The 16182-nt window shown below is 31.6% G+C and overlaps 4 protein-coding genes across 4 annotated transcripts; 1 reads left to right on the top strand and 3 right to left on the bottom strand.

Moving 5' to 3' along the window:
* Nucleotides 1–695: 695 nt before the first annotated feature.
* Nucleotides 696–1628, bottom strand: PGO_102750 (60S ribosomal protein L31; the record flags this gene model as incomplete). The annotated part of the gene is made up of 3 exons (XM_028688305.1): nt 696–893; nt 1099–1250; nt 1619–1628. The coding sequence occupies 3 exons, from the start codon at nt 1626–1628 to the stop codon at nt 696–698; spliced, it is 360 nt and encodes a 119-aa protein (XP_028544106.1).
* A 1779-nt stretch (nt 1629–3407) lies between these two features.
* On the bottom strand, nt 3408–5499 carry PGO_102740 (hypothetical protein, conserved; the record flags this gene model as incomplete). The annotated part of the gene is made up of 2 exons (XM_028688304.1): nt 3408–5002; nt 5415–5499. 2 exons carry the CDS (start codon nt 5497–5499, stop codon nt 3408–3410), a joined length of 1680 nt encoding a protein of 559 aa, XP_028544105.1.
* Nucleotides 5500–7255: 1756 nt separating this feature from the next.
* Nucleotides 7256–13900, top strand: PGO_102730 (P-type ATPase; the record flags this gene model as incomplete). Its single annotated transcript, XM_028688303.1, has 2 exons — nt 7256–13377; nt 13567–13900. 2 exons carry the CDS (start codon nt 7256–7258, stop codon nt 13898–13900), a joined length of 6456 nt encoding a protein of 2151 aa, XP_028544104.1.
* Nucleotides 13202–16134, bottom strand: PGO_102720 (AN1-like zinc finger family protein; the record flags this gene model as incomplete). Its single annotated transcript, XM_028688302.1, has 5 exons — nt 13202–13464; nt 14885–15005; nt 15323–15418; nt 15654–15761; nt 16039–16134. 5 exons carry the CDS (start codon nt 16132–16134, stop codon nt 13202–13204), a joined length of 684 nt encoding a protein of 227 aa, XP_028544103.1.
* Nucleotides 16135–16182: the final 48 nt, after the last annotated feature.

Below are 16182 nucleotides of genomic sequence, written 5' to 3'. Positions count from 1 at the left end.
GAATAAAAATGAAAAAAAAAAAATCTCAATTCACGCAGAGGATGAACAAATTTATTTTTTTACGCAACTACAAAGAAACACAAATTTGGAGAGTAAAAAATATGCTCGCATCGTATTTACTGCTACTCGGATGACAAAAAAAAAAAAATGAAAAAAAAAGATAAGAACAGATAGGAACACATAAGAACAAATAAAAACAGATAAAAGTATACACCATAGATTTTCCTGAAAATGACCAAATCAAATATAACTTGTCCTAGGATCACCATATTTTTTTTTTTTTTTTTTTTTTTTTTTTGTGGGGGGGGGTGTGAGAAGAAGGAAATCATTTTGGAAATTTGTTCCAGTTAATAATCATTCGAGAACATTTTCTTAATACTTTTAAATTAATGCTGTCGTTATGATATATGTTAAAAAGCATAAGGCTAACGTATATATTTAATTCCTTTTACGTGTTAATAAAAAAAAAAAAAAAAAAAAAAAATGAAAAATTAAAAAAATATATATATAAAGTCATAAACTTATACAACAATACTGAGGGAGTGATGTACAGATGCGAGATGAAAAACGTAAACAAATTCACGTGTCCACACAAATATACTTATCTATATATAACATCTTGCGCAACACAATTTCTAATTCGGCTATGTCTAACTCATTGCATCCATTTTCCCCATTCAAGCAATCGTGTATATTCACTCGTTCACTTCACATTCGTTGAGTAATCCTTTGTAAGAGTCAACCATGACATGCTGAACAATGGTGTACATTTTCTCCTTGGAGTCTTCATCTTCGTTTCTTTTTCTCTCTATTTTTACTCGAACCCTTTTGGGTGGATTCCTAATACCCTTGCCCCATATGAACTTGTTAAGTTTTACATCCAAGCGTACGTCCTGAATAAAAATAAAAGATCAATGTGTCTCTATTCATGATGCTCGGAGTAGACATCACTCATATGTGCTCATATATGTGCATACATTATATGGACATACATTATAACATTTGTCGGAAAAAACCCTCACTCATTTACATGCACAAAAAACATAAAAATTGGAAAATACGATGCAGAAGATAATTTCAAATTACGAATGCATGTACCTTTGTGTGCATTAGCTTTCCTGCGATCTTTCTTATCTCCTTGATAGCTCTTGGAGCCTTTCTTTTATAGCACACATCGTGTGTCAACTTGCTCAAATTTATGGTGATGACTTTCGTCACTGGTTTAAGAGTTTTTTTCTGCTTCTTAACAGCTGTGAGAAATGGGTACGAAAAAAAAAAAAAAAAAAAAAAAAAAGAATGGATATTTTAATATATTATATTGCGCATTGTTATGACTACTCCTTCACTGATCCATCACACCTTTTTTATTTCCATCTTTCAGTAGGTAGCTCCACTGAGTATATGCTTACTCTCATGGTGTAATTTTCAAACTCAGAGTTCGTTTCTAAAATGTTAAAAGCGTACTGTTTTGAAAGAACGTAAAGTATATACATTTTTTTTTTTTTTTTTTTCTTATTTCCCCTATTTTTTAAAAGCCTCATTTTTCATTTTAGCGGTAAATAGGCCCTAACTGAATATGTTAAAGTATATATACCCTGTTTTCCTCTCTTTTCATTACCTTTCGCCATTTTGTGTTGCCCTTAATAGGTGGGTAAGAAAAAAAAGAAAAAAAGGAACTTAAATTTTGTCAACTAAAATTCCACGCAATTGTTGAAATGTAACTTATATGAAATATTCAAAAAAAAAATTCCTTCTTTTTAATGTTAAAAAAAAAAAATATATATATATGTATATCCTCAAAACTGTATAAACTATTACAAAATAGTACATTCCGATTTTATTTATTTTGTTAGTATTGTAACCTTTTAAAATTTTTTTATTTTTAGATTAATTTTTTTTCTTTTTTCCATCCCACGTTTGTGTGGATAAACATATATATAATGTATATTCTACCTTTTTCTGAGAGTTCCATATGTATTGAGTCGTGTATCATCATTCATATGCACTGAGTCGTGTATCATTCATATGCACTGAATTATGTATTATTATGAATGGATTTATCATCCTTTCTTTTCCTTGCGTCAATTTGTTAAAAGCCATTCGGATTAGTATATATATACACAGGGGAGGGTCGGTAAACTTCATAACAACGTGTGGCCGGGGGTTCATATTTTATACACAATGTTGATATATTTTTTTTTTTTTTTTAACTAGTAATTTATCTCTTGAATTTAGTGCTCACATATGTATTGATGCACATGCCTATTTGTTATTTACATGTAATAAATGCGTTGTTCCCGATTGGGATTATATGTGAAAAGGGGAAGAAAAAAGAAAGCAAAGTTGGGAACAACAAAGGCATGGCAAAACAGAGCGCGGTAAAACAAAATAATGTAGCTTTTTTTTTTTTTTTTTTTTTTTTCACCCCGTAAACATACATAAAAATGCGAATATACATTTTGTTTCATTTTACCCACTTTTCTATTTTTCACATTATCTCACATTTATGCTTTTGTTTAAAATGGAAAAGAAAAGAGAAGAAATTGATATTTCTTTTTCTAACAAATATTAAAAAAAGAAAAATCTCTGCCTCCTTTTCTTACCCCCTTTTTGTGGAATGTAAAGCAGAGGGAAAAAAAAACACCAGGTGGGGTTTTCTTCTTTCAATAAAAATTTTCAGTGCCTTTTGCTGCCTCCCCTTAGTCCCAATCACCTTTTTTTTTTTTTTTTTTTTTTCTTTTAAAAATTATTAACTATTTTTTACCTCATTTAAAGAAAACAAAAAAAAAAAAAAAAAAAAAAAAAATTAAAAAGAGAAAGAAAAAGAGAAAGAGAAAGAGAAAGAGAACGAGAACGAGAACGAGAACGAGAAAAACTTATACGCAAAATTATTGTCACTGATCTATAATTTTGAAATGTTCTAATGTGTTTATTCGACACATTTGTGTCGTGAAAAAGAAGATTATTCAAGGGACAGATATATATGTTCCCACTTTGTGTATTTCCAAAATGGAAAAAAAATGTAAAAGAATAAAGGAAAACAAAATGAGGTAAAATAAAACATAAAAATTAAGCAATCTTATCACTTCTAATGCTGTTGGGAAATAAATGAAATGTGTGGAATTTGAGATTTGTGGGGGTGGAGGGGACTCATTTGCAAGAGAATGAAAAAGTACCAAAGGTGCGCATAAATTCTGGAAATGCAAAATGGTTATAAATGTGGGTATATCATAAGTATTCGACATGCACACGATATTCGCGTTTGCACATCCAGATACATGAGTTGTGCAATCACAAAAAAAAAAAAAAAAAAAAAAAAAAAAACAGGACATGCAGATTTGCACCCCTGCTTATCGCCTGTTCTTCTATGTTACGACAACCCACTATAAAAGTTAAATACAAAACTGCTAAAAATATTTTGTCAAAAAATTAAAAAACGAAATGCATTTGCCAATAAAGTTGTAAGAACAAATGTCAATAAAATCCTGACCAGGTGGAGGATATTTTTTATAATCATATCGATAAATTAAGGAAGAATTTTTGACCCATAAATTGTTTGATAAACCTCTATGCAAAATTTTGGAATCGTATATGATGATGTCTTGTGGATTTATATCAGGAATAAATGATGATCCTGTTTTGTAATATACCTCCATAAATTTTTTAAAATTATGAATTTTTTTTTTTTTTTTTATTTTTACGGATGAGAATAAATGAGTTCCAAGAAAAAATTCGAAATTTCCAGAATCATCGTTTATCTTGTTTAATGGCAAAATGACACTTATGCCACTTAGTCCATTGTCTACATGATGTGATTGAATTTCACTCAATGGTTCATTGTTAACTAATTGCAATTCAGATAAAAATAATTTGTCATTCTGTTCAATTTTCATGCTTATGTCTTTAAAATCCTTTAATTTAAAAATTACATTTTTGTGAAATAAATCATATACATTTACATACCCACCAATAGGTAAGTATGAATATATTATGTTCATCCAATATTGTTGTATGTTTGTAAACAAGTCACTAACTTTGCTATTACGTAGTATGCAATATTGTCTTCCCCGTGTTGGTCTTATGCAGAAAATGTTATTATCCTTATGCATCAAAAGTGATGATATATTATTTATTTCTTTTTTGTCAAGAAATAATTCTTTTTTTATTTTTTCTATATCTTCTTTTTTCAAAAAATTTTTCAAAACGACTACTCCATAGGTAGATAAGCTCTTTTGTATTTCTCGCAATGTATCAATATTTAGAACATAATTCACCGGTTCGATGACAGGTTCTACTATTGTAGTTCCATCTGCAGCATCCATTTCCTTACTGTCTGATATCGCTTCTTTCTTGTTTATCCCCAAGTAGCTATTTAATTCCAAACCAATGTCCTTTCCAACATTCTCACTGCAGTGTCTATACGACCTTCTCTTTTTTACAAAATCGAAAAAATTGTTTCTGTGATAGTTGCATAGTAGATAGATGTATACATAAACATACAACTCATCTATAAATGTATCTAAAAATTCTCCTACTGATTTAGTCTTAACCTTTTTGCGTTCCCAAATGAATTCCTTCAAATAACTCCAATCTAGGTTTCTCAAAAATAGTGAAGAAGGAGAACATTCCAAATCTGTCTCCTCAACTGCAAACTCTTCCTCAACATGTTTAATTAAATCTTCTATTAATGCATCTATTTGTTTCTCTATTGTTAAATTTGTTTTTTTCTCATTTTCTATAAAACTTTTAAAAATTTTTTTTTTTTTTTTTTCAAAAAGATCATTCAAGTACTGTAAATGATAATCTATGGGGTAGTAATTATTTGCTGCCCTTGAAATGGTCACAAGTGGTAAATTGAAATTTTTACATATTTTCTCAATTCTTCTTTCATATTTTTTTTTATCAATATATTCAAAGTTCTTCTCCGTCAAGTGGAAGTAAATTTTATGCTCCTCATCTTTGTATTTCTCTCTTTTCCTTTTAATGTATTCATTGCAAATTCCTGTGAAAATGTGGGTACAAATTTGGACTTGTAAAATGAGGGGAACCAGGGGTCAGATGCACATATGTGTATATATATATATATATATATATATATATATATATATATATATACATGCATATATGCATGCGTGCGTGTGAGTGAATGAATGAATGAGTGTGTGCTTGTATCTTGAAAGTTTGTATGCACATCGACTTGCTTAAAATGCTGACAAGGAAAAGCATGTATCATTTCGATTCTCCAATAGATATAAATCAGCCATTGTGCGAATTAAAAACTAGTCAAGCGGTATCTGCACGAGAGACAACTTCGAAAAAGACTTCCCTTCACGAGATACAAAAGAAAAGAAAAAAAAAAAAAAAAAAAAAGTATCATGTAACTCAGACATATCCCTTCTCTCTTATTCACTCACCAATATTGATGGACACACACGACAGTGTGTAAAACAGGTACTTGTATTCAAACTTGGTTCTCAAAGTTTTTCCTCGTTTAATCATTCTAAATAAACAAATCGACTACTAGTGTCGAAAAGGAGCTACACACATGCATATACATACAAACAAACACATATATATATATATATATATATATATATATATATATATATATATATACCATATATAAACATGTGCATGCACATTTTGTTGTACCGATTGTCTCTTTGGGTTCATTTTTTTTTCATTTTCTTTCAATGCATGAGATTAATGGATTATCATCATGATTGCTTGTTTCTTTTTTTTTTTTTTTTTTTTTTTCTTCACACGGTGAATCTTTATATTTTTTAACCTTATTTTTTTATAGCAAGATGGTACAAGAATTACTTTATTAACCAAAAAAAAAAAAAAAAAAAAAAAAAAAAAAAAAAGAATATTTTTCAACGTGTAATGTGTTAATGTTATTAGGCGTGTATCTTAGGAGATCCCTATTTTAATGGAAAAACTTTGCAGAAGAAACATTTGAAAGATCTTTGAAGAATAATCACATATCTCTAATATCCACAATTTTGTTAGTCACCCCAACCGCTGCATGCTTCAAACACGGGTAGCGAAGAAGAAACTAGAAGCTGCATTCTCATCACGGTTACAAATTCAAAAAAAACAAAAAAAAAAGTAAAGTGGCGAAGAAGTGAAGTAGCAATGTGACAACGTAACAATGTAACCACGTAACAAGGTAACAATAGTAGAAAAAGAAGCAGGACGAAGCGAATGAGAAAAAGCAAATGTATAGTTTTTCGACACAGAATAAAATTGCACGTCGTTTCACGTGACCTGTTCGCTTTAGAGAATCGAAAAACGAATAGGAAAATAAAATCGCACAAACATTTTTTCGAGAAAAGTTTTAGATCCTCCCACATGGGAAAGTCGCATCGAATGCACAGAAAAAAAAAAAAAAAAAAAAAAAAAATTTAACCACAATTTGCATTAATCTCATATCTTAAGGGGTGAAATACCTGCACAACTATATTATATTTTATACATATGTATGTATATATATATATATATATATATATATATAAAAGGAGCCCCTTTTTTTTTTTTTTTTTTTTTTTTTTTTTTTCTTCATATTAACACATTTACTTATAATATCTACCAGTTTTAATAGCTCATTACACAAGCACTTTGAAAAGTTGTTCTGATTATTTTAGCCGTTGGGGAGTTTTCATACTAACGTGAAGTTGTAGTTTCATAAGTTCAGGATGATGAAGAAGCCCCTACTTCTGTCAAGCGAACAGGGGTTCCCATTGTACCTCAACAAACAAAGTTGAACAACTTACGCATGTAAAAAATGTAATAGTGTGTGTTCATGCATAATCCAATGAACCAGATTAACAGGGGAAGAATCCCATCAGACTCCTGTTTGTAATAGATTTTATTTTTGTAACACTGCCATTTGGTTCGCATTTCCATATTTTCACATCTTCATATCGTCACATCATCACATCGTCACATCTTCACATCTTCACATCTTCACATCTTCACATCTTCACATCTACGTATTTTTTTCTCCATAAGGAGAACCCATTTCGCACCATGAAATAGATGCATAACACACAACGTAGCTTATGATTCTGCTTTTATGAGACACAAGGCGAGAAACACTGTATTTTGTGTGCAACTGTTTAAAAAGGTATCGTGAAAACACATCTGTGCTTCTATCCATCTGTATATCCTTCCATCTTTCGTTGCGCCCTTCCTTCCTCCTCCTCCTTCTTTTTCTTTTTTTAATTCCTTCACATGAGGAGGAAGAAAAAAGATGGGTGAAATTTGCAGATCAGATAAACTACCAATTACATATTCTGAATTGAAATACATTTGTTTTTTTTACTTTTTCCTGTTAATAAGCTTTTTGATATGGTGCATACGTAAGAATCGATTTAAGAATTTAATAAATGAAAAACACAAATATAAAAATAATGAATCATATGGAAAAAATGAAAATTCAGAATTCTTTAATTACATTTACGAGCCAGATGATTCTGATGATATTGTGGTTAGACAAGAAGGATATAAAAGTAGTCTTATAGGATTTGCATTGAAAAATGCATCTATTATACTTTATTTATGTACACATATTATTATCATTTTTTTAATTGCAAATGAATATTGTATACATGAAAACGGTGAAGTATTATGGAATGACCGCGCTTGTGTTTTCTTTATTTTTCTCTTACTATGTTTTTCCATTACTTATGGAATTTTAACTGTAAGAAAGCATATGCACAGCTTTTTTCTCGAACCCGCATTACTGAAAGAAAGTAATTACGTACTTATATACACCAAGAGTGATGAATATTCGAACTCATACAAAACATCCTTTAAAAAAACGTACTTGCATCTAACAACTTGGATTCATAAATTTCATCACAGATGTAGAACCTGTTTTAAACAATATATAAATCTATACTTACGATACCAAGCTAAAATAAAACGTACATTTGTTTCTGAAATAGTCAAATGGGGATACTTGAAGGAGCAAAATTTTGTAAATACTGGAGAATGGCCAAATGAACCACATCGAAATGAACAAAAGTGGAATGTGGAACATGGGACATATTACAAAAACAAAAAGTATGAAGACATTTTAGACACGAAACATTCCTTAGATGAACACTTCATGAAAGACAAATGCAACGGATTAGGAGAAAAAATAAATGAAAATAAATTTGGTTCTCGATTCGAGACGAGAAGAAAAGATGGCTTATCTACTTGGAGAACTGAATGTTCTTTTCATCCAACATTGACAGTACACAAAATAAGAGTTCTAACAAGCGAAAAAAATATTAGATACTTTTTTTTTAGAAGTATGAAGTATGTGTATAATGACGAAAAAGATGCATTTTATAACATTGCTCACAGCATAGAAGAGAAAGTGAAGAATCTAGATTTTCATTATATATTAAAAAAAGGAGGGTTAAATAATAAGGAAATTATTAACAATATAAATGAATACGGGTATAACAATATCTATCTTGAATTTTATTCATTTTTTAAAAATATAAAACGAGAACTACTAGACGGTATCTACATGTTTCAGTTATTTATAACGTATAAGAATTTCTTCTGGAAAGAAGTCATAACATCTCTCATTTGGCTAGCCATATCACTACTAAGTGTTGTTAATAAAATTATGAAAAATCAAAAAAATAAAAAAGAAATTTATGATAACATCCAATCAAGTAATAACATTTTTGTCGATGTTTACAGAAATTCAGTTGTGCAACATATACCATCCAGTAAATTAACTATTGGAGATATCATAATTGTGAATTCGAATATGACCATCCCGTGTGATTGTTTACTTCTTAATGGGCAACTTCTAATGGATGAAAGTTTGCTCACAGGTGAATCAAGACCAATGAAAAAAACCTGCATATCAAAGTTAACATCTTTCAACAACGCTTATCATCACGATGGAACTTATTCCTCCTCTAACAATGATTCCATTAATCGATTGGAATCATCGAATCATAACAACAACAAGGAAAAATGGAAAAATATTTCATCCCTACAAAAAAATAGCATTATGAGTGCATCTCCCATGGGTTCGAACGAGCGAAATAAACAAAAGTTCAATGAAAACAATATCCTCTACTCTGGCACTGATGTGATATCAACTCTCAATACAACAGAAAATATATACGCAGTAGTTATAAACGTTAGTATATACACATACAAAGGAAAATATATGCAAAATGTTCTATTTCCAAACCCTCTCTTATTCAAATATGATTCTCAGCTACCCATAGTATTCGCATTTACTATTTTTTTCTCTCTTATATGCATGTATTTTCAAATACATACCTTAGGACTTAACATGACATCCATATTTTATACAATTGGAACGCTGTCTCAAATACTACCAGTATGGACACCTGTTGTTTTGAATATAGGATTAAATATCTCAACAAATAGATTGAAAAATGAAAAAAATATTTGTTGTATCGCTCCATCTAGAATACCTATATGTGGAAAAATCCGAATTTTCTTTTTTGATAAAACTGGTACCTTAACAGGTCATAAAATTGAATTTTCAGGTGTCCATTTTAGCAATAATATTTTGAATGAATATAAGAAGAATCAACTAACCTGGCCAGATAATCATAACAAGAGTACATCAAACGACATTTATGATGTTAAGTATAAAAATTATCATTCTATAATTAACTCAAACTTTACACCAATTGAAGAAAATTCTTCCCATAAAAAAGTAACGCATCTTAATCAGATTCAGAATGCTACTGGTCGGGACAGGACGTCTTCTTTCAACGGTACTTCTCAAAATGGTACTACTTATCAGAACCAAAAAAGAAGAAGAAGCAGAGGCATGAGCAGGAGCAGAGGAAATATGCAAGAGGGGATCCGAAGTCCCGACAAGGCAGATGTTTCATCGAGACCTTCTCAATATTCAAGCATAAAAGGTACAAGGGGTGCATCTAACATGGTTTCTGCACTCTCCCATGGAGAAAATGTCAAGGGAAAGGAAATCCATAATATATCATCTTCGAACGATAGGACAGAGATCAAAGATAGATGCGATGCAAATGAAGATATCAATGGAAGTGATCTAAATTTAAACGATTCAAATGAGAACCATGGTAATAAGCATGTTCCAAATCACAACAATCTGCACGAACACGAGGTCCATGGAACCCAAGAGAATGTTCAACGAAATGTCCAATCCTCCAGCGAAGATGTTTTTCAAAGTTATGATGAAACAGATGAACAGGTACTTTTTCAACATTCCCAGGGAGAATATGCACATGAGGAGAGGGTCGTGAATAATAGTGCACAGCGTAGGAGAGGAAACGACAATGTAAAAGGAGAAGAAGAAGATCATCACAATTATAATCGGGGTGAAAATCGAAGTGGCAGCAGAAGTGGAAATAGAAGTGACCGTAGAAGTGGCAGTAGACGTGGCAGTAGACGTGGCAGTAGACGTGGCAGCAGAAGTGACAGTAGACGTGGCAACTACAATGGGAACGTATTTACGACCGTTCCAAATGGCGAGAGTGCAAAACTGGACTCAGAAATGTTTCTGCAGGAAGGGAAAGGAGACGCAGTGGAGGAGCAAAATTTCCTCATTGACGTGGACACTTGTAATGTTGACCAAGTGCATGAATCGACAAATCAAGATGGGAAAAAAAAAAAAAAAAAAAAAAAAAAAATGAATGCACCCATTGTAGGACGTGAAAATGTTTGTGACATGTCAATAGAATCTGATGATGAACAAGTAGACGAAACAGAAGAAGCTCCACTCCCTATTCGAAACTGTCTTTTTAACGAATCTAATTCTTCGATGAATTCTGTGACATCTCTTCTTTATAACAGCAAATTAATGTGGACTAATAAGGCAACATTGAAAAACACTCCGCATAACTACCATCTAGTAATATATGCATTAGCTGGTTGTGCTTGTGTTTATAATGATACAAATATTAACAATGTATATGGAAATGAAATAGATAAAAGATTATTCGAAGCCACAGAAATGAAAATAAGTAACTATGTTAATAAATATAACATGAATGTAAAAAAAGTTTCCTTAAGAATTAATTATAATTTAAAAAATTTCGACATTTTAAAAACGTACGAATTTGATTATTTCACAAAAATATCAACTACTTTAGCTTATGGTTCCTTCAATTTTCGAGAGAAATCATTTGTTGTTTTTTCAAAAGGATCTTTTGATAAAATTTATCAGAAATGTATAAAAAATGAAGAAGTTTATTTTTTTAAAAAAAAAGAACAAGAATATAGTAAAAACGGGTTCTATGTAATTGGACTAGCTTTCAAAATTATACACAATATGTCTATTCATGAAATATTACAATTATCAAGACAGGAATTAGAAGAAAATATGAACTTCTTATCTCTTATTATGTTTAATAATTACATTAAAAAAGATGCTCAAGAAGTCATTCAAACATTGAAAAATTCATCTATCAGACCTGTCATATTAACTGGTGACAATGCTTACAATTGTCTATACGTTGGAAACAAAATTGGCCTATTTAATAACATTAATTTTTATGAATCCTTTTTATCTCTTAACATGAATTCGAATAACATTTCTGAGGAGTGTTCATCAAATGACAAGGAAAATATTTTTTTTTCTACTGGTACCAAATTCTTGTCTTTTGAAAATTTTATCAAATCGAACACGCAGTGGGGTGAAAAAGCGGGTCCTGCATCTGGGGCAGATCCCGTTACACAACCAGTGGGTTCTAGAAACAATTTCATTTATTTGGATCCATCCCAAAACATTCACCACCACACTCGTGCTAAAGATCTGTTAGAATCAAATCAACGGAGCAATGCAAACCAATTAGAGGAAGCAACTCGAAATGGAGGTACCACAAAAAAAATGGATCTCCAACAGAAATCCTTCGTCTCAACATCTATTAAGGAGAAAGAGAAACAGGAACAGATGCAAGAAATGGAACACGCCTACAATGATATGCACAATGCAAATGCAATCCCCCAGTTCTATCACGACATTAGTGGCAACTACGAGATGGGAGAAAACGAGTTGCTTCTTCCACGTGAGAAGATAGAGAATAAAACGAGTGGAAATCACAAGAATGTGATGTTAAAAGGACAGGAGGAGGAGGAGGAGGAGGACAGGTCTCTTCCAGGGAGTAAGGCAAATCTTGCTTATGCCTCGAATATTAACATGAGCAATAATGCAAGAAGCGCACGGAATGGCTGCAGTAGATGCAGTAGATGCAGAAGCAACAACCTCCACAACAAGTGCGACCACACTGTAGGTAGACATGACGAAGAGGGGAATAACTTAGATGACGTGGGAGAAGAGACACCTTTCTTAGAATCCATGAGCCAAATAAACCTGACACATAGCAAAAATTCTCAGTACACGAACGATGAAAATAATGAACCCAAAGAAAATGTGATTGTGTATGGATACGTACGAGAGGAAGAAAAAGATATAATATTTGTAAACATACAAAATGATAAAGAAGTATGCAAAGAAGATGTGCTGTTCAGAAACATGTATAAAGAAATAATTCTAACAGGTGAGGCGTACATATACATAAGACATAACATTTTTCAAATTCAGAATGAAGAAGAAGATTTCAATACATACAATTTTGAAAAATCAGAAGAATATAAAGATTTTTTATTACGTGTACGAATTTTTTCGAGACTAACCCCAAATAATAAAATGCAGGTGATTAAGGATTTTATAAAATATGATTACATTTCAGGTATGTGTGGAGATGGTAGCAACGATTGTGGTGCTTTGAAAATTTCCCATGCAGGTTTAGCTCTTTCCAATGCTGACACATCTGTTGTATCGCCTTTTAGTACTAGAAATGAAAACTTAAAAAGTGTTATTGATATATTAAGAGAAGGAAGAGCTTGTTTAGTGACATCTATAAATTGCTATAAGTATATGCTCCTCTACGGATTCATGATCTCAATAGTTAAAATTGTACTTTTTATGAATGCTCATGCTGTTATGTCAGAATATGGATACTTATTTTTTGACAATGTGATATTGTTACTATTAGCAAAATCAATGACATTATCCAAACCAGCTCGAAAATTAAAAACACAAACACCAACCTCTAGTATCGTCGGAGCCCAAACTATCATTTCTTTACTTTCAAATTTGATTATTAATTTTTTCTTTCTCTACATAATTATTTTCCAATTTTTTTATGTTTATGAATTGCCATCATCTTACGAAATGAATACCGCAGCCCCAAAATCCTCTTGGTGGCTTATGAGTGATAATTACGAGAGTTTTCTGACCTGCATCTGGTTTTGTTTCCAAATTGTCAATAGTGCTTTTATTTTTACCTTTGGTGGAAAGTACAGGAAACCCATATTTTCCAATTATACCTTCATGACGTAAGTCCACCACCCACCCCCTCCTCCTTGTGCAGCATTGTGCAGAACTGTGTACAGGCACATCTGCACATCTGCACATCTGCACATCTGTATGTCTGCCCATCTGTGGAGTTCATTGCAATCCACTACTTGACCCAGCTAGCCAGCCCCCAAATGACCTACCATCACCACCCATTACCCACTTTGTAGGTACTATACCCTGATAAACAGCTTCCTGCTGTATCTGACAGTTGCAGGTCCAAATAAATTGACATGTTTATTTCGAATGAATTGCAATGATGAAGTTTCCAAAGCGACAAAATTCAGAATTCTCGATTTGTTCTCGTACTCAGCTAGCGGCTTGAGCTTTTATGGCCCCAATGGAAATAACATTCTCAGCACGAGACACAAAATAAAATTCCTTTTTTTAAATTTTCTAAACATAGCTGTTAATATTTGTATATCCAAATATGTTTTGTGTGAACCACTTTACAACATGGTCAGGCGATTTTTCAACTTCCAAAATAGGAAGGTCCCCATATAGCCCTTCTCTCGCGTTCAAGATATTTTCAGCGTCTGGTTTGTATGGGTATGTGTATGGGTATGAACATGTGTATGAATATGTGTGCATGTGCGATGACTATATAAAAGTCAACGTGCTCGGATTCACTCCAAATTAGCACCCATTCCTTGTCACCAATACCATCTTTTCAAGACTACATATAAACATTGTGTTGCATTTCTCACGTTTCACAGTTTTGTCTCATTTTTATGATATCATTTTTTGCAATCCCCATAAAATCTCAGCTAGCCTTTTTTACACCACTTTGATATTTCAAAACTGTTACTATAATTTTTTTTTTTTTTTCTCTCCTACCATACAACTCTTACGTACCTTGCACTACCAAGTGAATGTATGTTATTATGTCATTCATTCCTTAATTCTAATTTAATGAATAAAGTTGGTAAGGTGTAAGTCTGCATGTTCAGCAAAATGGAGCAAATGCAAAAAAAATTCTCTAGCCATAAAAACAAATTCGGAATAATGTGAAAAAAAATGAAACTGTATTTGTGTATGTATGTATATATATATATGATAAAAAAATGGGGATATACAAAAAAAGAAAAAAAAAAAAAAAAACTAACAAATGCCATGCTCGAATATGGATTTGTAAAAATATGTCATACGTCCATGCTAGCGAGATAATACTGAATTGAGTACATTTGGGAATAACATAAGAAGACGAAGTTATTATATTGAACATTACTTTTTTCGCTCACTTTTCTGCATTTGTAATCTTAGGGTGCCACATTTTTTGACGGATTCCTAAAAGAAAAAAAAATATTCTATTTTCAAAAAATAAAAATAAGGATGAATATGTTTGAGCCAAACTTAAATCGAATGGACCTACACATATAGAAACGTGAGAAAAAAAAAAAAAAAAAAAAAAAAAAAAAATGGTCATACAACACAGTTACATTTTTTTTTTTTTGTTAATCCATTTTTGCTTTTACGCAAGTTTCTCACTTTTGAAAAAGCTTTTCTCAGAATTCTCCTTAACACACCCGTGTGCATCAGAATAACGATGAGGCAAACAGAAATTCTTTTTACATTTCTTACAGGTATAATTATTGATACCATTCAAAACCTGGCGAATTTTCAGTTTTATTTGGAAAAGAGAAGCGTGGAAATGTATATACATATATATATGTACAGATATATGCGTGTGCTTTTTCATATTCGAATTTTTTCCTTTTTTCCTTTTTTTCCTTTTTTTCCTTTTTTTCCTTTTTTTCCTTTTTTTCCTTTTTTTCCTTTTTTTCTTTTTTTTCTTTTTTCTGGGTAGTGGAGGGGGGTTCATGTCTTATCATTACATTTATGTGCCCTTTCAATGGAATTTAATAGACTCTCTTTTAGTCACTTTACCCCATTTAATTACATGTTATACGAATGTTGTCTCATTACCGTTTTGCAGTCTTTCTTGTAGCATATCATTATTGAGTTTTTCTTTTTCTTAAAGGTGCACTTGTAAATTAAGTGTTTTTCTATTTCCTCCATTTTCTGCAATTTTGTAAAGAATAAAATAAAGTAAAATATCTATTTGTGCTTGCGTTTGTGAAGTGAGGGGGATAAAACCTTTATGCATTCCAAGGTCTACAAGCCTCAATGTATTTGATACGTGCAAATGTGTGTATTATCATCTCATGCAGGTTCTTACTAAGTGTAGGCATGAACACACGCAAGTGGGATATAGACACAATTGTGAAATCTGCTCTGTATGCACTCTTTGACTTACATCTGGAAGAACACCATTGCAATATTTGCATAAAACAACTTTTTTTAAATCTGCATTTTTTAAATTCGCGCAAGCGTGCTCCTGAATTTTTCTGTGCAACTCACAAAACTGAGGGGAATAAAAGGAATGTGGGACGAGGAATTTGGGAAGAGGAGTGTGAGACGACAAATGTAGAATCGTGTGAAATACCATGCTGGTGCATATGTTCAAAAATTACGTTAAAATGTGGTGATACACATATATGTAAGCACATTCATCTTGAAAGGCACAAATCATATATCGAATGATTCTTGCAAACCCTTCATAAGTATGGTATATATATATTGCAAGCAACATTCGCGTGTTGAAAATAGAAAATGCATTTTCTAAATTTTTGCATTAGTACACTTAAACCACAGTATTCACACTTGAATGGAAGAAAATCATGATTCCTGCATCCGTCTAGATCACATTTCTTAGCAAAGTCAGAAAAATATGCCATATTAGTTTTTTTTTTTCGTTTTTCGCCAAACTTGGTATATTTTCTGGC

This window comes from Plasmodium gonderi, assembly GCF_002157705.1.
Source record: "Plasmodium gonderi DNA, contig: Chr10, whole genome shotgun sequence".
Classification (NCBI taxonomy): Eukaryota; Apicomplexa; class Aconoidasida; order Haemosporida; family Plasmodiidae; genus Plasmodium; species Plasmodium gonderi.
This window is presented reverse-complemented; position numbering and strand designations above follow the sequence as displayed.